The sequence below is a fragment of the Amblyomma americanum genome, chromosome 4 (assembly GCF_052857255.1).
Source record: "Amblyomma americanum isolate KBUSLIRL-KWMA chromosome 4, ASM5285725v1, whole genome shotgun sequence".
NCBI lineage: Eukaryota > Metazoa > Arthropoda > Arachnida > Ixodida > Ixodidae > Amblyomma > Amblyomma americanum.
The window spans coordinates 74,673,411-74,698,694 of NC_135500.1; the positions used below are offsets into that span (position 1 = coordinate 74,673,411).

At 46.7% G+C, this 25,284-nt stretch overlaps 1 protein-coding gene across 1 annotated transcript in view; it reads left to right on the top strand.

Moving 5' to 3' along the window:
- The first annotated feature begins 7,748 nt into the window (after positions 1–7,748).
- LOC144128039 (2-succinylbenzoate--CoA ligase-like) overlaps positions 7,749–25,284 on the top strand; it is a 91,768-nt gene continuing 74,232 nt past the window's right edge. The window contains exons 1-2 of the mRNA XM_077661087.1: positions 7,749–7,871; positions 22,993–23,194. Coding sequence (XP_077517213.1) covers positions 7,749–7,871; positions 22,993–23,194 — 325 coding nt within the window. The remainder of the gene's footprint in view (positions 7,872–22,992; positions 23,195–25,284) is intronic.

The window sequence follows — 25,284 nt, forward strand, 5'->3', positions numbered from 1 at the left end:
TTTAACGTTTTGTATCGGTCAATGTTTCTGTCGTCACAGCTGATAGAAGTTTCTTTAGTGCAAGTTGGTTAATCACGTTGCGACAACAACACAAGAAGCAAGGTCAGAATAGTAGGAGAAAACACAGCAAGATGGCAGACTGAGGAGGCAAGGTAGACAAGAATTTAAGGATTTAATGACATCGAAGAGGCCAGCCCTGCTATTTACAGGACTTGGTGCTTTGAATGAGGCGAGTTAATGAGATTGTAAAGGAAGAGGTGGATGCAGCATGCTTACAAGAACAAACACAAAAATAAAAGGACACAAACAGGAATAATAAACACATACACGCACAGAAGCACTCACATATTCACACACATGCACACAAACGCGAGCGCGAAAACTAAGATCTAAAATGCAAAAAAAGGGAAAATAACAAATATAAACAAACACGCAAGAAAATATGCACACACATTTAATGCAGACGCGAGTAGAGGTATTAGGAGTCAGTTCACAAGCAGCTGTGCCTACTTTGTCGTACATTTATTTGATGTACGTACATAATGGCTCTGTTGCCTTCACTGTCTTGGAATTGTTTTAGTAGCAACATATCATAACAATCGAAAAGCAGCGCAAAGCTGTGTTGTGGGAGAGCAAGTCGAGCGCTGGTAGCACAAATGATGTGCGATTGTGTCACAGCAGGCATTCTACAGCTGGCGCGTGCAGTGAGTGAAGAATTCTAAGCCATACAGAGACGCGAATTCATGCCAAGCTCCCTTGTAAAGGCACCAGTGTATCGGTCATAATTTTATATTAGTACTAAGGCTGACATTAAGGAAACAAACACTGCTCCCACACGCCTGGCCGTTAATAATCCAATGATATTCACTCAAGCAGCGCCTGTTAGTCACTAATTGCTAGCACTGGTGGAAAGTGATCAATCGACGGTGCTACACAACACTCGAACGACGTCCTGCTAGACGCTCGGCTATCTTATCATACTGCTGCCAACGATCGATCGTTGGCGCGCTGAGCTGGCAGCAACAAATCTTTGCGTTGGAGGTTGCTTCCGCAAATCTTTTTGGTTGAGGAACTCGTAGGTTGGTTTCATCCGCGCACGCTTTTCTCATTTATCCTGAGAATGGTTTTGCTCCATCATTTCGCCACGTCCGACGTGAAACGCAGGGGCACAGTACACTAACACACCCGCCGCTCACAGTAGGTACCAGACTTTGGCGAATTCTCCTCGTCGAAACTTCACTTAGGAGCAAAACAAAACGCCATAGAACAAACACGCACGATGTTTGTTTGCAGCGGTGTGCCGCTGCGGGATCCTGTTTCCAGACGAAGCCCAGCGCAGTCACCGATGTTCGCTGTAACCTTTTTTCGTCGCCTCACGGCTCAGAACAAACACACGCGGCACAAGTTGTGCATCGTAAGCTTGCAATAATATTTCCGACACGACAGACGCCAACAAACAATTCGAATTCACTCTGACGAAGGGAGACGCACACAGCTGACGCGACTCGGCCCAGTTCGAAGCGAGGGCGGCCATGTTAGGCATGTTCTCCGTCGGAGGGGTCACCGGCCGTCCGGCTCATGACGTCACCTGAAGTGCGCGCCTATTGGCGGAGGCTCGTATGCATCCGCCTTTGAGGGGTAAATGCCGCTGCCTTCTTAAGTTGTACCCGACTATAGTGTCGGTCACTTATCGAAGATTGGTATACGTTTGCGCGGACTGATTCCGATCATGAAGCTAATGTTTCTTATTGCCGCATAATGTTGAGACAAACGCTTGGTTGGATGAGGAGGAGGAGAAAGAAGAGGAAAGGCAGGGAGGTTAACCGGAAGAATAATCGGTTGGCTACCCTTCTGGGGGGAAAGGAGTGAGTTGATCAAAAATGAAAGAGAAAGATAAAAGGTATTCTCCGTAAGCACAGCGGACTTTTACCCCTGTCACACGGCATTGCTGGGAGGCCTTTCCATTAAAGGCACCTTTTTCACCAAAGGAGCGAAAGCTTAAAGGAGCCGCGACGCGGCTACACGGTGCAGCCCAAAAGCCCAAAGGTGAAAGAGTAGTTGAGGCTTTGCACCCGCTGCTGTGCTCGAGCCGGCTCATGTGAGTGTTTTAAATTTTAAGTGGGGAATTGTGTTCATTCGTTGTGCTCAGACAAATTTTTTCATTCTAATCGCTTGCTTGAAAGAACCACAACAGCCGCTCTAATGGGCAGCAGCAGTTTTCGTGTACTGTTTTGGCCGCCAGGGGCAGTCGGTGTTGCTGCAACACTTTACTGTCTTGAAATTTGAGCATAAAATATAAACAGCGTACAAATAGCAAAGCCAGACACACCTTTTGTATTTTTAAAAGATGTTTTCAAACATTGTTGGCTTCATATACTTTTTTTCATTGCTTTAACGTTTTGGCGTTGGATGGCACTGCGATCGCAGGCTCTCGAAGGTCTTTGGCCTCCAAAGGCCTCGGACGGGCGCCTTCGCCTCTAAGGACCTTAGAAGCAAAGGCTCAGCATTTGTGCCGTGTGGCTGCACACCTTACGCCTTTGGATATAAGGACCCGATTCTCAAAGGCCTTTGCGGTACCCCTGTGACAGGGGTATTAAGTTAAGGATTAAGAAGAGTGCAGATTGGGGGAGGATACAAACTCTGCTTATATATTGATACTGTAAAAGCTTGGGTAAGTTAGTGTGACATTGCTTTTCAACAGCGCAGGGGACAAAGGACAAGACAAGTGCACAGACATGGCGCTGATATGGATGTCCTAGTTTAAACCAAGAGGAAGTGCACATGGGAAGAGCATGTAATAATGCGTAGGAGTAATAACCGGTGGTCGTTTTAGACAATGGGCTGGATTTTGAGGGAAGGCAAGCGTGACAGAGGACGGCAGAAAGTCAGATGGAAGGATGAGATGAGTGAGTTTGGGGGATAAGGTGTTCGCAGCAGGCACAGGAGTGGTTTTTCATTGGGGGGGGGGGGGGGATGAGAAAGGTCCTTGCCTTGGAGTGGCTGAGGTGAGATGAACGATAGTGATGAGCAATCTTATTTTATTGTTTCCTTCTGAGAATGACGAATGAAGCGAACCACTTTCCCGTGTCCATCGCAAGCGTCACAGACGTTCCTGCTTCTAAAACCGACATTAAGAACTATTTTACTACAAATGTTTTACAACCCCCGTTTAGTCTCAGTTTACGAACCACTGCCTTCCGTAACGTCTTTATGCGTCAATAGTCTTGAATTAGGTAAAAAAAATTAGGATATTCAAAGATTTAATCCTGAAAACACCGTTCCTATTGAATGCCGGTTAAAATTACAAACATGCTAAGTGTAACCGAAATGAACGAAAACATCCAATTGATAACCACGAGAAAAAATCCCAAAAACCTTGCCTCAGCTTACATTATTTTAGCATGATATCAAAAATACAACGCAGCAATATAATGCCAGGATTGTTTTTTTTTCTCACGGAGCAAACTTAAAAAGTTTTGCCTCTTAATGAGGAGAGCAAATGAAATGGTAGAGCTGTACACAAGGAAGCATTCTAAGTTGTTATCCTAATATGTTTCAGGAGCGGTAGAGACGATTAGCATTCAATGTATTATTGAAATTGCTTTCTTTGCCAGACGGTTGTGAAAAGAATACTTCTGCGCCGAACTAAAAGAGGACGGAAAAGAAGATTAGAAGCCATTTATATTAGAAACGCAGGAGAGAAGTATATTGACCCGCCATCATTTCACTTCCGCAGCTAGAAATCGCGTTCTAGAAGGCCATTTTAAACCTTTGAAAAGTTCACATTTAAGCATATTATTTCCCCCACTCGCATTCATTTTTGTCTCTCTTTTAGGGCCTTATTTGATAAAAAAAATTTTTATACACTTACACGTGCCCTTTCGTGGTTTCCAATTCCCTCGTGTCTGTAGTATTCTTTTTATAATCTGGTATTGCACTGGGTTGTATTGTCAGTTTCTATTCCTTATTTATTTAGAATTGCTTTTCCTGGATCTCTTAACTGTTTATGCTTTCTGATCCGCCATCAGAGTGGTCGGATATCCAGTGTGCGTATGGCTTCATACCTGCTACGTCAACCCTACAGCTGTGCCCTGGTGTCCTCGTGTATTTTTTGTTGCCTGTAGTAAGGATTTTTTTGGTGGTAGTCAATGTGCTCATAATGTGTTACCATGCGTGAGTGATATATGCACTTGTGATAGTTTTTTTTGTTTCGCTACATACTTTGCCTCGCATTTCGCTTTTTATGTTCAACCACCAGGAAATTGCGCCAATGGCGGCTTTTCTACCTCCCAGCCTTTCTGCCCGCTCTTTCACACTTTATTGTCCTGGGTGCTGAAAAAACTGCGCCAACTGGACGAGACGCGCAAAGGCAGGAAGACAGCACACGCGCCATCCGTTTTACCAGTAGTAATTGCTTGCCAGCTGTTAGTTTCTCTTTTCTGCTCCCTTTTGGATTTGTAATAAACTTTTACGAGCACCGGAAATTCAATTTTAAGGATATGTTGCGGAACGGAAGCGCTGCATTGTCGGGCTGAGACTGTGATTTATTTTTTTGGTTTTCCACCGTATGGCAAGAGTTGCAGAGATAAATTTTAGACAGCTTTGCGTGTTAGTGTATTGTTCACTTATACTTCCCCTGTTTCATGACGATAACCTCGGCAATGGCCTCATTAACCTTCTAGGAACATTGTTGTGTGTTTCCTAATGAAAGAAATTCATCAACAAAATGACCACTCAAAACTACTGCCAGTACGTTGATGTTAAGCTCGAACTCACGGCTTAGTACTTTAGCTGGCGACACAACCCATGAAAACAAATAAAAACCTACTTTTATTGGAAAGGCGCATTTCAGGCTCGTAAAACGTTGTACCGCAATAACGATAGCCGTAACGTTCAGATATACGTTAAGGTGGGCACCGTAACAAATAGATAGAGATACAGGTACCCGCCGTAAGCACAATGGACTTCAAAGAAGAGTGGAGAATGGATGAGCGAACATACCCTGGATATTGATGTCCTTGTTGAACCGAACAAGAGGAAATGGATATGGCAAGAGCATTTCATGCGAAGACATGGTGAACAGTGGTCCCTTGAGACAACGGAATGGACTTTAAGGAATGGATGGCAGAAAGTCAGGTGGACGGATGAGATTAGGAAGTTTGCGTCATAAGGTGGCCACGGTTGGCACAGGACAGGTTCTTCATGGAGGAAGATGAGAGAGGCCTTTGTTTTGAAGTGGCCGAAATCAGGTTGATGATAACGATGAGGGATCTATCTTTATCCTTTTCTTCTAAGAATGATCAATGAAGAAAACCATATTCCCCTCTTCATCACAAGCGTCGCTGACGTCCCTGCTTCTAGACCGACATCGAGGACTATTTTGCTAGACATGTTTCAACACCTTCGTTCTGGCTCTTTTTCCCAACCACTGCCTTCCGTAACGCTTTTAGGCATCAAAGATCTTGAAATAACTACATAAATGCGCACAATCAGAACGTTCGTTCCTCACACCATCCTGCATTCAGAATATCAATTTCAATTTATAAAAAACTTAAAGATTACATCAAAGCGAGAGACCATCCGACAAGCAACCTTGCGAAACAAAAAAGGAACTACTGCCATGCCTTACCAACTCATTTTTTTTCGTATCATCAAAAAAGATAGGGAAGCGATATGGTGTCAGGATTTTTTTTTTTTTGCACCGAGCAAACTTAGTAAGCTGTGCCTCTTAATGAGGAGAGCAAATGAAATGCTAGGGGTGTGCTCAAAGAAGCATGCCGAAATATTATCCGAGTATGTTTGAGCAGTGCTAGAGAGGATTAGCATTTAATGTATCATTGGAATTGTTGTCGTTATCAGACGGTTGCCGAAAAGAAAATTTTTGCGCCGAACTAAGAAGAGGACGAAAGGAAGATTCGAAGTATTTTATATTAGAAAAGCCGGAGAAAAGCTTATTAGCCCGCCATCATGTCATTTCCGCTCGAAAGAATCGAGTTCTAAAAGGTTACATGAAAGCTTTTGAACAGTTTACCTTTCGAAGTATATTTTCCCATTCGTGCCGCTTTTAAGACATTGTTTCTTTAATATATATATATATATATATTCTTGTACACGTGACCTTCTGTGGTTTCCGATTGCTTCGTGTCGTACTGTTCTTTTTTATATAATCTGGTGCTGCACTGTGTTCTCTCACCGTCGTTTTTACCTGAAATGTTTTTGTCTTTTGATTCCGTATTGTTTGTGAATTGCTTTTCCTGCGTCTCTTGTCCATGCGTTTTGATCCGCCGCCATAGTGGTCGGATATCTAGTGGGCGTGTGGTTTCATCCTGGGTTCGTCAACCGTACAGCTGTGGCCCCAAATTCTGTTGTGCTTTTTCATTGCCTGTAGTGAGAATTTTTTTCTGATATGGCAATGTCCCCATGATTGTGTGACTGGGAATGAGGGATATGTGCAGTTGTAATAGATTGTAATCGAGTTTTCTGTTCTTGTTTTGCTTCCTATAGTACCTATAGTTGAGCTCGTCATGAGCAAGCACCTTGAAGCCCCCCGCCTTTAGTGTCGTTTCTGCCTATCTACCCTTGTCAGTTTTTGGTACACTTTAGTTTTCAGGGTAAGTGTTCGTGGTGAAAAAACACTGCAAATTGGATGGGACACAAAAAAGCACCAAGACAGCGCACGCGCCATCCGCTTCACTTCAGCCCAGCAATGGTGGCCTGGTCATCCCTCCTAGGCACCGACAGGGTACTGAGACGAATACATGGACAGCAGAGCAGCACAAATCTATCCACTTTTTCAGGCGGCTGTCCAAACTGGTTTGGTGCTCCGAAGGGCGCAGAGAGACCAGCGGAGCCTACCCCAGGCTTGTACTTCTCTTATGTATCCCGTCCAGTTTGCGCTGTTTTGTAGCGAAATATACTCTGGGTTAGCAGAAGCGCATTTCGCGGTGCCCAGCCGCAACCACAACCGCGCTACTATGACAACCGATTGCGCTGAGCCGCAGGTGTACCGCCACCACCGCCAGTCTCCCCGGGGCGCATGCGCGTGACGTCATGCTCCGCTATGCAGCCCCACTGCGCATGCACGTACCTACCGGGCTCTCGCCGCTGCGACACCGCCGCGTGCGCTCACCGCGATCGGGTTGTCACATGCGCTCCCCGCAGCTGGTTCGCCGCCTGACCACGTCACACGCCGCGCGCCTGGCTAAGAGGAGCGCCGCGCTGGCCTAGTCAGTGCAAACTTGGCCATGCATGAGAGCGCGGCCGGGCCGTCTTCGCCGAGCGTTGCGCGGGAGCGAGAGACCTATATCGAATGCTAGATCGAATTCTTCACGCTATGGTATCACGTAAATAATAGGTACGGATCATGGAGGTCATCCGAACAACTCGTGAGGAAAATCTGCACGGAACAATCATCTGAATTAATGTGACTTCCAGATTCAACAACGTAACGCCTATTGCGCCATCCTTAAAGTTGGTCCAATAGATTGTGCTTTTTGCCAGTATGCTTATCAATATGAAGAAGATCATATTCCGAAACACGATGGCACGCAAACGAGAAACCGCTAAAAAGAGAGTTTTACATGTTCTGAATGAGGCAGCCCGCGATTTTACTGCTACAAGTGGCAGTTACCTGCTGGACGTTCCCCGTTTAATAAAGATACAAGCAGCGTGAACTGCTCGTCTCGAGAAAAGGGCTGAACCACATATTCTCTTGTTTGCAGAGAGTCAACGCTGCAGACTCGGTGAAGATGAAGGGCCGCATTGAAGATGGTGTCGTCCACTCGCCCTCACCCAGAATCGAGATTCCCGTCTGCTCTTTCTACGTCCTGGCAAGAGAGAAGCTTCTCATGAATCCAGACAAGACAGCATTGGTGAGATTATTCTTGTCCGACAGGAGGCAGCCGTCTTTGGCGTTTTTCAATAGTAAAATCGAAGCTGGTTGCGAAATCCACTTTATGGCTTCACGAACTGCTTCCACTTCATTCTTTTATCTCTAGAAAATTTACAAAGACATGCGTGAACCACTGTCAAGTGAATTTTTACCGAAGATATAATGGTGAATGCATGTTTTCTTTTTTGATATTGGGGATGCTGTGGGAGCTGTTTCGTCCACTACGGTCAGGTAGAACATAAGTACGCAGAGAAACAATCAGTAGGGCCAAAACGTTCAGGCTAACGAAAAGGGTTCAACTTAAATTTGAGGCAGTGCAAGGAGCAATGGGAAGGAAAATCACATGTATAACGGGAAAAGACGGGAAGGGAACGGAGTGACTCAGGAAAAAAAACCGCGAGCGAATGACGTCCTCGGAGTGAAGCAGGAGTTGGCTTGGGGAGGGCACGTAAATCGAAGGCAAGACACCCGACGGTCGTTAAAAGTAACGGACTGGATTACAAGAGAACGCAAGATTAGCAGGGATGGGCGGTTGGGGGGGGGGGGGAGGGCGTAGTTAGATGGGTGTATGAGAATAAGAAGACTACGGGATAATGGTTTGCGCGGCCGTGGCCGAGAGGATTATTCCAAATTGTGGACTTTATATGCGTTGTTGTAGGCAGGTAGAAGAATTGTTAAATAGTATTACGTAAATGTTTTTATTTCTTAGTTGCAGGGTTCAATAACAAATTGGAAAACTAAAGGCATTAAATATCGGAGTTGAAGCCTGCCTTAAAGTTTATAAATGCCCATTCTCATTGAGTATGAAAAGCGTAGAATTTTGCGCGACACTACACAGAAACATGCAGTGCGAGATGTGCTGGAAGCACTATAGCCCCAAGGAGTATAGCGGTGGCCTAGTGGTTTGAACACCCGCCTCGCATGCGGGAGGTGCGGGGTTCGATTACCAGTGCGGCGGTTTACCCACCGGTGATACAATGGGTACAAGCTTTCGCCTGGCCTGGTGCTCGGCTTAAACAGAGTGAAATGCTTGGGAAATGGGTCTTTGACCGCACCTTGAGCAAACGAAAATACCTTGTGTCATGGCGCTCTTTGGCCGCAGATGCCCTTGAGCCATAAAAATTGACTGTCATCATCATTATAGCCCCACCTCAAACCAGGGGAGTCGACCACGAAGAAAAGCTCGCCCACGTCTTCATTTGATAGGGGAGCACCTGACTGGTAGTGTTACTGATCAGGTGCTTCCAACTAGGCCAGCCGCCGCAGTGGCGGATTAGTTATGGCGCTCGGCTGCTGACCCGAATAACGCAGGTTCGATCCCAGCCGCTGCGGTCGCATTTCGATTGAGGCTAGAGGCCAGTTTGGTGTGCGATGTCAGTGCAGTTTAAAGAACCTCAGGCGGTCGAGATTTCCGGAGCCCTTCAGTACGGCTTCCCTCATAGCCTGAGTCGCTTTGGGACGTTAAACCCCCATAGTTCAAATCAAACGAACTGGGCCACTTCAGACGGCGTAATCATGCTGACGAATTAAACATCGGGCTTCTGCTGCGTTCCTGGTAATAGCAAAGCAGAGAACGCTATAACAGCTGCCACTCTCGCTTATCGCTTCACTTAGTCGTCCTAGCCGGTGCATGTTTCCTCTGTGTGCAGCTGCACTGAACACTGCGTTAGTCTCCGAATTTCCGAAATATAACAGTGTTTCTTTGGCGTCACTGATCCTCCAGAGAACAACAGGAAAGCGTCCTCAAGTTTCGGCACCAACATTTTCATCACCTACGCATGCGAGGCTGGTTGCGGGACCTCGCTCGAAATGATTTTCCAGCCTATTGATAATAATTAATAATTGTTTTTTTGGGGGAAAGGAAATGGCACAGTATCTGTCTCATATATCGTTGGACACCTGAACCGCGCCGTAAGGAAAGGGATAAAGGAGGGAGTGACAGAAGAAAGGAAGAATAGGTGCCGTAGTGGAGGGCTCCGGAATAATTTCGACCACCTGGGGATCTTTAACGTGCACTGACATCGCACAGCACACGGGCGCCTTAGCGTTTTTCCCCCATAAAAACGCAGCCGCCGCGGTCGGGTTCGAACCCGGGAACTCCGGATCAGTAGTCGAGCGCCCTAACCACTGAGCCACCGCGGCGGGGCCCAGCCTATTGAGCATAAAATTGTTTCAGCTCCCATTCGCGGCGTATTCAGCCTAACATCGTCAGGTGATCGCAGAGCACTTATTATATTTATAATCATATCCGTATTAAAGTACAAGTAGGTGCAGAAACTAACGTACACAATGTCGGTTTATCTGTAATGTTCCCTCTGAGCGGTAGCCAGCTAACAAAGATCTTCCACACTACATCCACAAGCAATATTCGAACCAGTGCCAGTACAGAGGAACTTAATTTTACAATGCCCTAGAATACCCGGTCATCGTAGTTTTTTAAAATATTTTATTGCATCCGGCCATCTGCTGTGACTTGGCCTGAGTGTTTCAACGGGTAATCTCTCGTATTGAGTGTTCTCAAGTCGCATTCCTTTCCCTCCATCCTTTCGCTAAGAGCATCCGTGGTGCTGAACGAAAGGGTGAAGGAAGGGACTCATGGAGGAGGGTCCTCCAGCCGCGTAAGTAGCAGCGAGGCCATGCGTGGCGCCTAGCTCGAATGAATAAAGCTGGCGAAGAGGGGCGCATGTTTAGCGGCCGGAGGTGCTGGCCTAAACCACTGTGTGGCTACCACCGTCTATGACCCATCCTAGATGCGTCACTCCTTTCCTGCCATGCATTTCTTCCTTTCCCCTATGCTCAATCATGAAGACATGGGCTATAAATTTTTTACATGTTCTTGGGCTGCCCTTTACATACACCTCATTACCGATTTCGTCCTTTCCTCCCTCCATGACTTGGATCTGTCCAGCGCCGTGGCTGGCGTTCGGCCACTGAGCCCGAAAACGCGGGGTGCTATCCTGGCCGTGGCAGCTCCCTTTAGATGGATGCGAAACGCAGAAGGCGTCTGGGTGATGTGCGATGTCGGTGCACATTAGAAAAACCTCAGGTGATTTAAACTAATCTGGAGCACTACGGCGGCTCTCATATCCGATGTGCAGCCTTAAGAGCTTTCACATGAGCTTGTTATGCGAAAGGTAGGACAGTAGAATTGCCAGTACAACGACAGCGGATCGGAATGACTCGCTGCACAGGTAGGGCCACGTGTATACTTGCAGTCGTTTTGATCCGCAGATATTGTACCGATTTTACCGGCTGCTCCTCTAGTTCCGCATGTGCCGTGCTGCTTTTGAACTGCCCTGAGGAACGTACCGGCCCCTATAAGCACTGCTTCTTGCTTGGAAAAGCTGAATGTCCCGCTCCTCTGAGCTCTGAGCGCTTTTTCCCGCTTTGTCTTGATCATCCTCCTCACGCTGGTGCTAATAAATATTCTCGAGCACCTGAGGTAGCTCTGGTCGTGATCTCAACCAAAACAATTGGAAAAGATGCGTCATTTAAAAAATTTTAAGAGCTTAGTGAAAGATGCATACTGGAATATGTTACATTATCTTGATGGAGTAGTGCTGTTGGGTTGAAGGCAGGTTATTTGGTTTCCTAAGTTACTTGTGTGTTCTGGCTGCAACGTTTCCCTTGTATAGATTTGCGAATGCAATTAAGAGGAGCACGCCGCTAAAACCTACTTTCAGTGCCGCTTAGTTAGGCGCGAAGAAATTTGAAGTGCTCTGCGCGAATAGGGGCGGCTACTAAGCTGGACCCTCATAATGCGCCACACGCCTTGAATTCGCCCGTCGTCGAAGAGGTAGTTCTCAAGACAACGCTGGCGGTTCTGGTGGCGCTTCGTCCGAAGCAGCTGCTGGTGCTTGGGCGCCTATAAAAAAACCTCCGTGTTCAATACTTTCGTAGGCGCCGGGACGGTGCAGTGTCACTCGAGTGACCAAGCACGCGTTAAATTCCTGATGTGCCGGTGCTGTCCCTCATTTCTCTGATTGCATTACTTTTGCTCTTCACTACGGCGTTTTCAGGAGGCGTCGAAGTAAAAATGAGCCGCTGGCACTCGCTGCATTGACATCTGGCGCTAAAGTGAGGCCGGCGAGGGCTGCCGCCGCTGTAACGAGAGCAATATGCTTGGTGTTCCGGTCGCTTTCTCCCGCAGAAGCTAGCTGCGCAGGGCGCTTGACCCAGTTTATTAGACAGTGGTGCCAGAAACATTTTTTTTCTTTATTGACTGCCAGAACGTTCAGCGTTGTCGTTCCAAACGCGCCATATGCACGATGGGAGAATGCTCAGGCACGTGGATCAGTGTGAGGGTCCCACCTTCAGGAGGAGTACATTTTACATTCGTTGGCCGGAAGCTACGTGGCAATCAAAGAAGTTTTTACTTTAGCTGGATGCTTGGCGTTCAGTAATCGGATGTCGAGACGTGAAGCATTTCATGAAAGTTTACAGCACAGGTGGTTTGCTTCTAAACCGTGCAGTAGGGCGGCGACAGCATCCGTGGACGAAATGTGTTAGGGAGGGTATTTTCCCCAAGGAATAGGGGTCTGCGATTGGTTGTATGGCGATAATGATCTGCATAAGTTACGGAGGAAGTTATGGAGGGTGAAGGCGACGGAACACAGGTGTTATGGACTCTGCAAGTGCACATAGTGAGGTACACTCAAGAGCTCTGTCTGCGGCTGCTGCTATAAATATGCCCCGCAACTCCGCTGAATTTGAAATTTCCGACTATCGAAACAGCTATTGAATCACTGCATTGCACCGCTCTGCAGCGACTATCACGAGACTTTCCTCCGAGCCACCTCTGTGAGTGAATGCTTGAGAACGTTTTCCAGCATCGTTGTTAGAGGAAGAGCCGAAGTTATACATTATCGCTTTGTTCGGAAACTATGCCAACATATGCTCGTGAAAAACTATGCGGACTTTTTTGGCGTGCGCACTCTCAAATGGCCGAGAAGAACGGAGTTGTCGCTTTGGCGCACCGCGTCAAAGAGCAAGTTTTCACCGGTTTCACCAGATACAGTGAAAAGTCATGCTATTTCTAGCACCAAGGTAATGTTCAACAGTCTAGAAAGGAAGCAGCAGTTCACAATTGGCAGCGAGAGCCTGGAAGTTGTAAAGGAATACGTCTGTTAAAGGCAGTTAGTGACAGCTGATCCGGACCATGAGAGGGAAATAACTAGAAGGATAAGAATGGGGCGGAGCGCATATGGCAGGCTCTTTCAGATCATGAATGGCAGCTTACCTATTTCCCTCAAGAGAAAAGCGTACAGCAGCTGTATCTTACTGGTACTCACCTGAGGGGCAGAAACGTGGAGGCTAACGAAAAGAGTTCAGCTGAAGTTAAGAACAACGCAGCGGGCCTTGCAAAGAGAAATGATAGGTGTAGCATTAAAAGACCGGAAGCGGGCAGAGTGGGTGGGGGAACAAACGCCGGTGAATGACAGGCTAGTCGAAATCAAGAGGAAGAAATGGGCTTGGGCAGGGCATATAATGCGAAGATAAGATAAACGCTGGTCCTTAAGGGTAACACAGTGGATTCCAAGAGAAAGTAAGCGTAGCAGGGGGCGGCAGAAGGTTAGGTGGGCGGATGAGATTAAGAAGTTTGCAGCCAAAGAGTGGATGCAGCTGGCAAAGGACAAGCTTAATTGGAGAGACATGGGAGAGGCCTTTGCCCTGCAGTGGGCGTAGTCAGGCTGATAATGATGACGATTATTTATAGCACAAGCTTCTGCCATCGGAGAGCTACTGGTCGTGAGCTTATGGGAGAATAACTGGCCGGCAGTGGTATCCTGTTACTGTGTCAAAGTCATAGCGACCTGTATTGGCTTTCTTTCGGTGGCATCGACGGCCGTAAGGCTCCGCGATGGGGCCGTAATAAACAAATGCAGCAAGTGTCACCCGCAGCACAGTGGCAGCCGAAGTGTCACGTGTCGCGAGATTTGCCGATCTGGCATTGAGTTTCACAGACACATCATTTTAACATAGCTCGCGAAGAACGGAAAAAGATATTCCGCTCACTTTATGTTCACCCTCAGCGCCAGTAAGCAATACAAGGCGAACAGCGTTTGCAGAAACAAGAGAAATCGAATAAGAAGAGCTAACTGGAGAAAAGCAGGACCTGTTTCGAGGCAATTTTTGTATTTAGGGATTGCAACGGAAAAATAATAGAATCGAAGGGCGTCAGCATAGCATCTTATCTCGCGTTCTTTATTTCCAAAGCTGTCTAAGGTACGAGGGGCTGTAAGTAAATGTTTACTTATCAGTACCGACAGTGCAATGTTAAAGCATGTCAAATGCCGGTCAAAGAAAGCGTAGGGGACGTAAAAGGAATGGGTGCAATATTAATCAAGTAAATAAGTACGTTTCCTGTCAGATGGGCGCAATGGCTGGTTGGATGGTTGGTTGTTTTTTTTGGGGAAAGGAAATGGCGCAGTATCTGTCTCATACATCGTTGGGCACCTGAACCGCGCCGTTAAGGGAATGAATAAAGGAGGGAGTGAAAGAAGAAAGAGGTGCCGTAGTGGAGGGCTCCAAAATAATTTCGACCACCTGGGGATCTTTAACGTGCACTGACATCGCACAGCACACAGTCGCCTTAGCGTTTTGCCTCCATAAAAACGCAGTCGCCGCGGTCAGGTTCGAACCAATACCACCTAGATAACTTTACAAGGCCCCCGCATGACCTCCTCGCCAAGCGTCTACGTCACTGCTAAGAGATGAAGCGCGCAGCAGGTTGACATGGCGCCAACTGGGAAAAAACTGACTCTGTTCCCTCGATCGGATTTGGAATTATCCTGGCTTGGCTTGAACTTGGCTATTTTCTTGTCGCGTCAATTAAAACGCAAGAAAGCTCTTTTTTTATTTTTGCCACGCTTATATTAACGAGTTTATACTTTGAAATATTGCAAAAATAAATGTCGTGTTAAGCCTTGCATCCCTGCTGTCCACTGCGGCTTTAACAATGTTTAATATCAAACTCTACTTGCGCTTGAAAGCTAATGCCAGTCCGCATCCTAAGTTGGTTGGAAACACTGAGACAACCAGTACGCACATGGTCATGGTGCTAGCTGACGTTAATGTGTCGCGTTTTCACGGAAGAGCTCAAGAACTGGGCAAGCTTTTTCATCTGCAGAGGCTTCGTTTGCGTGTTTGAACCTGCGTAGCCTCAGTTCTGAAATGCCTGGCTGCTGCTGCGCCCCAGGCTGCAGATCAAATTATGATGGTGGTCCGAATGTCCGCGTCTACAAGTTTCCTGCCGACGAGACGCAAAGGGCAGCATGGACAAAAGGCTATTTCTCGCGAAGATTTTGTGCCAACCAAGCACACTGTGGTAAGCGTCGCTTTTGGTGCTGTTTTTCAGGATGCTTGCCTTAAACTTTTTGCTTCAGTGAAACTTCTTTTTAGCCTAGTTAGTGCAATTTGTACCAAGGAAAAGGAGCAGCGCAAAAGATTGCAACCACGCAAGAAAGGACAAGACACGAGCGCTGTTTTCGCGTTTTGTGCCGTGTCTTGTCCTTTCTTCTCTTGTGGTTGCATGCTTTTGCGCTGCTCCTTTTCCTTGGTTTTGTGCTTCACACGACATTTTTTTTATGGCTTGCTTCGGAGAGGGGACTTTTTCTTCACTTTCTTATTACTTCGCTTGCGGAGTTTTATTTCCCAGTTATTTCGCTTGCCGAATTTTGTAAGCCTGTCGCCCAAACCTAATGGACTTGTGGTTTTACTTTGTTTTTAGGTGTATGAAAAACACTTTCAAAGGAGTGACTTCGTCAGGTTTGCAACGTACACGGACGAGAACACTGGAAACGTTATCGAAGTTCCGCTACAGCGTGTCCGCCTGAAGCCAGCTGCTGTCCCGAGTGTGTTTCCCGGCTGCCCGAAATATCTCTCTCAGCCACCATCTTCGCGAGAAGCTCCTGCAGAAAAGAAGGCCCGACTCGAGGCAGCGTCACTGCGAAAAGCGATAGAGCTTTCTGTTGCTGCTCAAGAGGAAGAAGATCGCAGGAACAAAATTTGCAGTTTTGGGGAGCTGTGTTCTGCCCTTCCGAAGCTTAAGACTTCTGACTTCTGGACTGTGGTCACTACGCAGGCAAAGGTTTTGTTCCTGGAGCTCTCCCTCGACCAAGCTCCCGCAGTGCGTTCATCAGTGGTGGTTTTAGGCGACCTGTCTGTTCAGGTGTTTCTCGGAGGGTCCCGTCTCCACAATCTTGGAGACGAATGTGTGCCGTCACAAATGAAGGATTTAAGGGAGCTTGATAAAGTGCTGCAGTCTGTTGAAAAGCTGCAGAGTTGTGCTAGTGGCAGCGAAAAGGAACACCAGCTTCTCGCAACTGTGCTAATGCTCCTGGATGATGTGAACAAGGATCATGAGCTCCAAGAACATCATGGATGGAACTTACAGGTACTGAAATTTGTGCGAAGCCAAGTCGAGCTTGTTTTGAAAAATGTGCCTCGATATCCACAAGATGTACTCGTGTTTTCAGGTCTGCTGTATACCATTTCTCCACATGCATACAGGTTCATCAGAAGCTCGCTTAAAATTAAGCTGCCGCACCCAGACACTATTCGACGACTGTGTTCGTCATATCACATGAATCCAGCACTTGAACAGCAAGATCCTTGTTTCTTGAACTATGCTAAAACTGTATTGCAAGCAATGGCCGAGCATGAGCGCACTGTGACATTAATGATGGATGAGATCCATCTTCAAACCTATTTTGAGTACAAAGCAGGCTTCGTTACAGGTGCCGCAGCCAATAGTTCCGATCCGGCTAAAACAGCATATGTGTTCATGCTACAAAGCCTTTTGTCAAGCAACAAGGATGTTGTTCACATTTTGCCAGTCGCACAGATAGATGCAAAAGCACTGCATCTATTTTTGCACAAGCTCATTACTGACCTTGAGTCACTTGGATTTAAGGTACTAGCTGTTGTTTCAGACAACAATGCTATCAATCGGAAAGACATGATATTTTTTTTGCTAGCCCCCCCCAAAGCCAGTATAGTTTACACACACCCAGCTGATTCCTCTCGTCCACTGTTTTTCATTTTCGACCCTGTGCACCTTTTGAAGTCAATTAGGAACAATTGGCTAAACCAGAGAAACAGTGAAAAGTGTATATATTACCCTGATCTAAGCAGCAATGACCCAAAGCCACCTATTCTTACGGCATCATTTAAATCTTTGTGTGATCTGCATGAGGCTGAGCAAAATAACCTTTTAAATCTGGCACCAACACTCTCACTGAAAGCACTGAACCCATCAACTATGGAGCTCCAGAACGTTAAGCTTGCTCTCAGGATTTTTAATGAATCGACAGCAGCTGCACTGTAATGTTCCGCTGTACAACATGCTAAAGGAACAGCAGATTTCATAAACACCATTTTGACATGGTGGCGAATAGTGAATGTAAAGACGCCAAGAAAAGGTGAACGCCTGCGTGATAAAATGCAGTCTCCGATTGCGTCAACAACATGTCCACAGCTTGAATTTTTGAGGAAAATACCAGAGTGGCTAGACTACTGGGCTAGCCTCAGACACGATGCTGGCCACCTGACGAAAGAAACTCACATGGCTTTTAGCCACACGAGCCACGCTCTGCATGAGATCGCTTTATACTGCCTGGAAGAGCTGGGATTTCGATATGTGCTCCTTGGGAAATTTCAAACAGATTGCCTTGAGGATAGATTCGGGAAGTATCGCCAGCTATCCGGAGCCCAATACCATGTCTCGATCAGGCAGATTTATGAATCTGAGAACAAGCTAAGGCTTCAAAAAGTACTGGACATGCCTGATCTTGAAGATCGCAGTATCAATAAATAAATAATTGCAGAACCGATCTCCGTCATAAGTGTTGAATCACTTTGTGCACAGTTCAGTATAGCAGTGACCAATGCTGATGTAGCAAAAAAATCGTCGACGATTCCCGCTGTTACGTATGTTGCGGGATACTGTGCCCATGCAACACTGAAAGAGCTCATGTGTATGTCGTGCAAGGACAATCTCGTCCTGGATAACACCAGTTTGGACCATGATGACACACTGCTCATTTCAGGCATGAGAAGAGGAGGATTAAAGTTTCCACGAGATGTCGTAGTGAATGCTGTACTTTATACAGAAATAGTCCTTGACAAATTGAGGAGTGAGCAGTATGCATCCAAATTTCTGGCTCTTCCAAATCAGAAGGAGGCCCTTGTTTCTCTTGTGTCAACCATTCTCCACGATTCTGGAGACCTTGATACGTGTGATTCTAGTCATTCGCCAGAAAAAGTCATGCACCATATTTTGAGTGCTGCTGCCAACACGCTGTTAAATAATCTGTGCAAAACGAAAAACAACACAACAGTGTCGAAGGGGCAGCGAAATATGCAAACTCTAAAGAGTTGAGGATTGATGACACTATCGTTTAATGGCAAGTGTTTCTGAGATAGCGGACCTTTCTTGCACACCTGATTACATTATAAAGATAGCTTTGTATAAAGGCATTTTATAATCTGTACATGTTCTTTTCATACTTAGCAACTGCAGCTATAGAACATTCGGTAGAACTGTAGTGAGTGGTAACTTGTGTACCAAATTTTTTTCCCTTCTGTATGATGGACATGTAAAATGCAAATGGATATGTTTGTTCCTGTTTCATACAGTATGGCACTGAACAAATTGTACTGGATTCTTGTGTGCGCATCTCACCAAATCACACAACTTGGTGACAGCTATATTCTTTGTGTATGTGTGTGTGAGTGTGAAGTGCTTAAATAAACTCTTTATGAACTGTATTCGTTGCAACTTTTTTTAGAAATCTTGCTGGTTTGTTGTGAAACATCCGTGCAACGTGAAGTAGTATAGAATAACATATGAAGGAAGCTGACAGTCAATGCAACCAAGGAAAGCATGGGGGAATGTTCGATTTTTACTGAAGTGGTTATGAGTGGGAAGTGAATAGTGTAATCATTTTATGGATGCAAGATAACTGACTAGGAAGAATTAAAAAAAAAGTCAAAGGAGCTACAACTGGGGCTAGTTGGAAATGCATTCTTGAAGGGTATGATAAGCGCTGTCAAAATACGAGAAGGGATGAACAAACAGGACAAAGCGCTTTGTAGCAACTGTTTATTCTATGAAGAGACATGAATATATATACACATGTTAACGTCAAATCATGCGCAGAAGAGGGAAGACCGCACCGCACTGAGAAGAGCGATATGAAGAAATAAATAAAATAGAATAGAAACGAACAACACGTGCCTTTACAACAGCCGAAGATTACTTATCTTGAGGTAGTTTAATTCAGTTCTCCCTAACAGCACCGAAGCGGAGCTGACGCATTGCTTATCTGGAGCAACATGCATAGCGAAGGCGTCGGTTATTTCGCGTTCCCGCCTGTTCCTGAAGAATACATATTCTAATCAGAAACCGTTAAATACTAATATTACGCTGGCACAAAACACGCAGTATTTTGAGAAATGGGTGCCCGACGGACAACCGGAAAAGCCGCGTGGGGTGAAGCTGACTTCCAGGCACATCTGCTGTGTGTGACGTCACGGACGCGTGCGGAGGCCTTGAGCTAGTCTAGGTGGTATTGTTCGAACCCGGGTACTCCGGATCTGTAGCCGAGCTCCCCCTAACCACTGAGCCACCGCAGCGGGTGGGTGCAATGCATCAAATTTGCAATGCATGAAGTTCCAATTTCATGTGGCCTCACACGAACGCTCCGCGGCGTGGCCTGGACCGGCTTGGACTGACGATAGGGCCGCGATGTGTTGGGCGCTGTTGCCGAGATATTTGAGAACTTTCGAAAGCGCTGCAACAGGGGACACGGAGTGAAAGACACGAAGGACAAGCGCTTCCGAGATAATATCTGGGTATGTTTGCGGCCGCTGACGACAACTGGAGCGCCGCTCGATTTGACTAGTCCCCTTGTCTTTCGATTGTGTCTGAATGGCGAGGTGAGTGCGCTCACTTTCACCATGTTTCACTCGTGGCGGTGGTCTCACGCGGGCCCAGAAAACACGTTGCGGTTTTCTTATCTCGACAAAGCGGAATGGCGTGCTATAGCATGCGCGGCTACAGCATGCGCGGCTGACAGAATGTCACTTAACATTTTTCGATAATAACTAGACATTAAAATCTTAATTTGAATCGCATCATCATGTATTTCTAGGCGAGTTGCTAAAACGTCGCACCGTAAACCGTACAGTACCGTAAGCACTCTGCAGACATGCGATATATATTAATTTATGAACTTACCTAGACATTAAAATCTTAATTTGAATCGCATCATCATGTATTTCTTTCTCAGAACCCGATCATCTCTTACGCCCCGACACTGAATCTCCAGTGTAGAGTGCACTAAGCAGGAAGCCAGATACTCACCTGCGAGAACTCGCCGAGGCGCGCTGTACGAGAATATAAGACATGAAAAACCTGCACAACGATGCCATCGGATTTGCAGATTTATTGTCCAACCTTTACAACCGCCACACTCTCGCCTTTTCTCTGGTTTCCCGAATATTAATTTCTTTCAAGCGGCAGCTCTGAACCCAACCGCGAAAGGCGCGCGAGCTGTAGCACGTCATTCTGCTTTGTAGAGATAAGCAAACCACAATGTGTTTTCTGGGGCCGTGTGAGTCGCAGCCACTAGTGAAAAGTGGCGAATGGTCCTGCCAAGTGAGCGCACTCGCTCCGCCATTCAGACACAATCGAAAGAGAAGGCGACTAGTCAATTCTAGTTGCACTCCAGCTGTCGGCAGCAGCCGCAAACTTACCGAGATATTATTAGAGAGTTTTAGCTGTGCCTACGCAAGTGCTCGCGTACGCAAAGCGCTACGGCGCTGCGTGCGTTATGCTGTCCGCTCCGAAGAATAGTTTTAGCTGGCCCTGCCGTAGCGTCCCTCATGCTCACACGTAAAGAGTAGTGCCATCTAGTGGCAAGATGTCAAAGCACATCAACGCTCGGTTGAAGAAAATCACATCCGTGATTACTGATAACTAGGGTGAGTGCATTGGGAGCCTTTTTTTTTGTTCCAAGAAGAAAAGCTATGCAAACCGAAGAAAATGTAAGAACTGACTAAAAGCTAGAAAACGAATTCCTCAGTTGTCGTTGCTACGAGGAAAACACACTGCATTTAGTTAGGCCTAGGAGCTTGAAAATTGTCAAATTATCTGAAGAACAGAGGCTAGTTATCGCTTATATCCCTGCATGTGGGCATGAGTAGGCGAAATAAAAGCGAACCGCTACCATTTGAGCGAGCTATTGCGTCAGAGAATCCAGCGGCGACATGTATTTATTCCGAAGAGGGCGAGCAGGGCGCCGCCATCTTGTCAACAATTGTGTACGCAAGCCACGCAAGCGCCGCAAAGCAAAGTCCGCTGGCTTGCGTACGCACGCAAGACGCAATGCTTGCGCTTGCGTTCTGCGCATGCGCACTACCGTCCCTGCAAACTGCTTGCATACGCTAAGCCGTTCCGCACACACAGCTAAACTGTCTACTATCTCGGCAACAGCCCCCAACACTTCTCGGCGCTGCCGTCAGTCCAAGCCGGCCCAGGCCACTCTGCGGGGCGTTCGTGTTAAGCGTGCTGACGATGGTACAGACCAGACCGGTCATTGGGTTAATATCACGATTATGGGGCATTTTAATTTTTTGGAAGAGAAAGCCACATATTTTGCCAAGCAATCATTTGCATGTAAATGCATTCCGTTCTTTGTAGACACAGAGGTATTGCTTGTGCATAATGACCGGCGGAGCAGGGACCCAAGCAGCACAATTGGCCCAACATTGGAACTGTATTGGCAAAGCTAGCCGTACAAATGACCAGGGTGGGACTATCCTGTTGCAATATTGGGCCGATGACCTGTGCTGCTTGGGGAGATGTCTGACGCATTCCGCATTATCAGGAAGACGAATGAGTGCAGGAAGACGAATGAGTGTGTCAGTGCACCTTCTGTAACATTATCAGGCAAGGAAATTAGCCTACTGCACAGTAGATAACGCTTGGGCTTTTTAAGTGGTTTCAATTGTGATAATCACGTCTGGATTTGACGCACTGTCTGACGATGCGCATGTGCGCAGGTATGGTCAGCGTATAAATTGGAATGTGTCCTCCAATAAACGATGGTTGTGAGTTCAGCGCAGTCTGTTTATCTATTCTTGTTCTTAGCCTCGTCCGGTAGCTCTCTTGCATTATAATGAAAGAATACCAACCAGCCCAAACCGCCATTCTACGCGTCAAATACATTGGAGCGCAGCTAACACTACTACCGCTTTGCTGGCGCTTTCAGTGGTGTCGTTCTTCCTGTAAATATCTCTGTTTTATACCCCTGACAAAAAAGAATCTGGGAAATTGTTGGAGATTTCTATTCTTCCTGCTTTTCCGCTGCCCAAGAGGCTTCAAGAATTCACCTATCTTGGGTCTTATGCAACAAAGCGCACCCCACGATGATAGACGCAAAACGTGTGGTGCAGGTTCCTAACTTGAAAAGATGCAAAGGTGCTTCGGCTCTTATTTTAACTTCTTAGGTTCTCTCCATGACTGTGACCTTACGTTGCTTGACTCTTTTGCGCTCCTTGGACATTTCTGTTTCTTTTCATAGTGTTTCTTTCACGGTAAGGTGAATGCTTTGATTAGATGCCAGTAACGAGAAAAATCTTTCAAAATTAATTTATTTCTGTTCACTGGTCAGGCAGAAACAAAAAAAACGATCTCGGAATTTCGACATTAGAGTGCTTCAACAGTAGTTTCGAATTCCTACAGGAGGCGGCGAGAGAACTGCTACTGTCCAACAGCACTGACAGAAGTTGTGTGACATTAAGCAACAGGTTTGAATAAGCGCCTCAATATGTACCAAGTTTATTCGATTGGTGTGAAACAGACAGCGGCTTTATATGACGCGTCTCATGTTATTGCTGTTTACGGCCCGCCGTAGGAGTCGAGGCGCCAGCTTCCCTGTCCCTCGAGCTCTCTGCAGCTGCTCGAATCTCCGCGAGCCCGTGCAGTGGGCTCTGCGCGAAGGCATGCGGATTCGAGTTCGCGCTAAGTGTGGTTCATATGTACTTCGTTAACTAAAATTTCACGGGCATTTAAAGCACGCTATCGTACGTTGCAGGTGGATGACGTCATGACCTTCACCCGCGCAGAGATGCTGACGCATATGCAGCGGTACGCCGTAGGGTTTCGCCAGAACGGCCTGCTCCCTGGCGACCGGGTGTGCGTGCATCTGAAGAACACCGCGGAAAATCTTATCGCCATGTACGGCTGCGTTCTGGCTGGAGCGACCATTGTCTTAGCGAAAACATCGCTCACTGAAGGTAAGATACCGGCTGGAAACATCGGCTTCTTTTCGTTCACGTGTGCCAGAAAAAGAGATATGGCGTAGCTGAGCCATCGACAGAAACTCCTTTGGCATTCGAAATGCTCCCCAGGTATGGCAAAACTATTTAATTTTATTTACGCATAATAAAAGAGAAGAAACAACATAGACACTCCGCTACACCAGCGCGGCCCTTTTTGACAAAGGCATGAATTTTTACGTCATGTCATTACATGAAATTTAGTCGACACTTAATTACATCAGATGCTAAGAAGGCGATATCACTGGAGTGTGATGTCCGTTCGGCCTGCTTCTTCGTCTCCGTTACTGCTGCTCCCCACATACGCTGAGCTTACGCAGCCGCCGAAAGTCCATCTTCAGCGACATTCTTCCGTGGCCACCCTCTCTACCTATAGGGATTTCCTACTACGGTAGACACATGGGGCGTTGGCTCTTTCTCTATTCCATCCCGATACGCGAAGCTGTCTAGACACGTCTGCACACAACCGAGCGCAGTGGACAACTGCCTCCGAGCTCCCACCGCACTTGGCTATGTCACGAGAACAGCGAACTGGCCGCAGCGGTGGCCAAGTGGTCGAGCATCCGCCTGACATGCGGCAGGTGCGAGGTTTGATCCCCATTCGCCGGGTATACACCGGTGACAGAATGGGCACGAGATTTGCCCTGGTCTGGTGCTCGCTTATTTAGGGTGAAATGTTGGGAAGCGGGTCCTTGGTCCAAACTTGAGAAGTCGAAAATACCTTGTGCCATGGCGCTCTTTGGACGTAGACGCCCTTGCGCCATAAAAATTCATAATCCAATACAATCCTAATCCAATCCAAGAACAGCGAACTCGGCAGTATCAAGTGCTACCACGACATCACACACTTCAGTAACCAACTAGCGCTCGGCCATATCCCGTAGCCCTGTGACGTCATGAATGCCTCGACAAATCACCGATTTTTATGATTAACCAAGCCGTGTGTTTTATCACTCACTCGGTGTTTTTTCCATAATGAGGCTTCTAATGCTATTGCATAAAACACATTAAAGGACAGAGTGCATATGTACAGGGCCTCCCGTTTAAAAAAAAAGCACGATATAAAAAAAAGTACGAGCCGGAACCGGGCTGGTTTTGACAAAAGCTTCGGTCAAGTGGCTCGGCCGGCGTGCAAAACTGACCCGGTCTTCAAGGTCACTTAAGCTCACTTCTCTGGACTCCCTTTGTGACCATAGGCGTACCCAAGCACCCTCCCACATAGTCCCCTACGATCAAAACGAAGTAGAAAGATAAGGAATGGTTAAAAACGTTTATTTCAATTTGATGGACTTTAATGTGATTGCAAAATATTATTAAGTAGTAGTTTTTACTTTATGTGTAACATAGCCAGGGGAAGTCTTTGCGCCGCTGAAAGATCAATCCAACAACTCAATTTCTATTCGCTCTAAATCACAGAAAGTATGACAGATATGTCTTTTGTTAACTGCCCAAAAAAAACCTGGAATGATTGCCTCAATGTCACCCGGCAAGTAAACGGTCATTAGAATGCAACCTCACGGGTCCTTCGCCGCCAGTATTGTCAAAAAAACCTACGTTGTCATAACGCTGCACTATAAACAATGATGGAACAGGTCAGGCAGAATAAAGGCATGGGGCAAACTTGGCACCACCTTGGATGACTAGGGGTTGGGGGCGGCCGCACCCCTTGCCCCACTCCCTTGTGCGTACGTTTATATTTGTGACAATGCGCATAGGACCCAGTGTACCGCATCCTGACGACCACGCCCGAAGCACTATATGTGTAAGGCGCAAATATCTATAGCAAAATACCCGCATTCATCAGAAGGTGCCAGCAAGGTACCGGAAAAATGCCAGCATTGTATTCTCACAAGTGGAGACTTGTTCGTGTGCATCCTGTAGGCGAAAATCAAAGTAAAAGAACAAAGTTCTTGAAACTTTCTTCTCCACAGACATCTGCGCAAAGCTCCCTCAAGAAGTCGACCAGATGATTCCCATGTTTTAAAACCCTACATGCGCGAGTGAACTGTTCGTAAATGCCAAAAAATAGCTGTGCATTTCACGTGTAA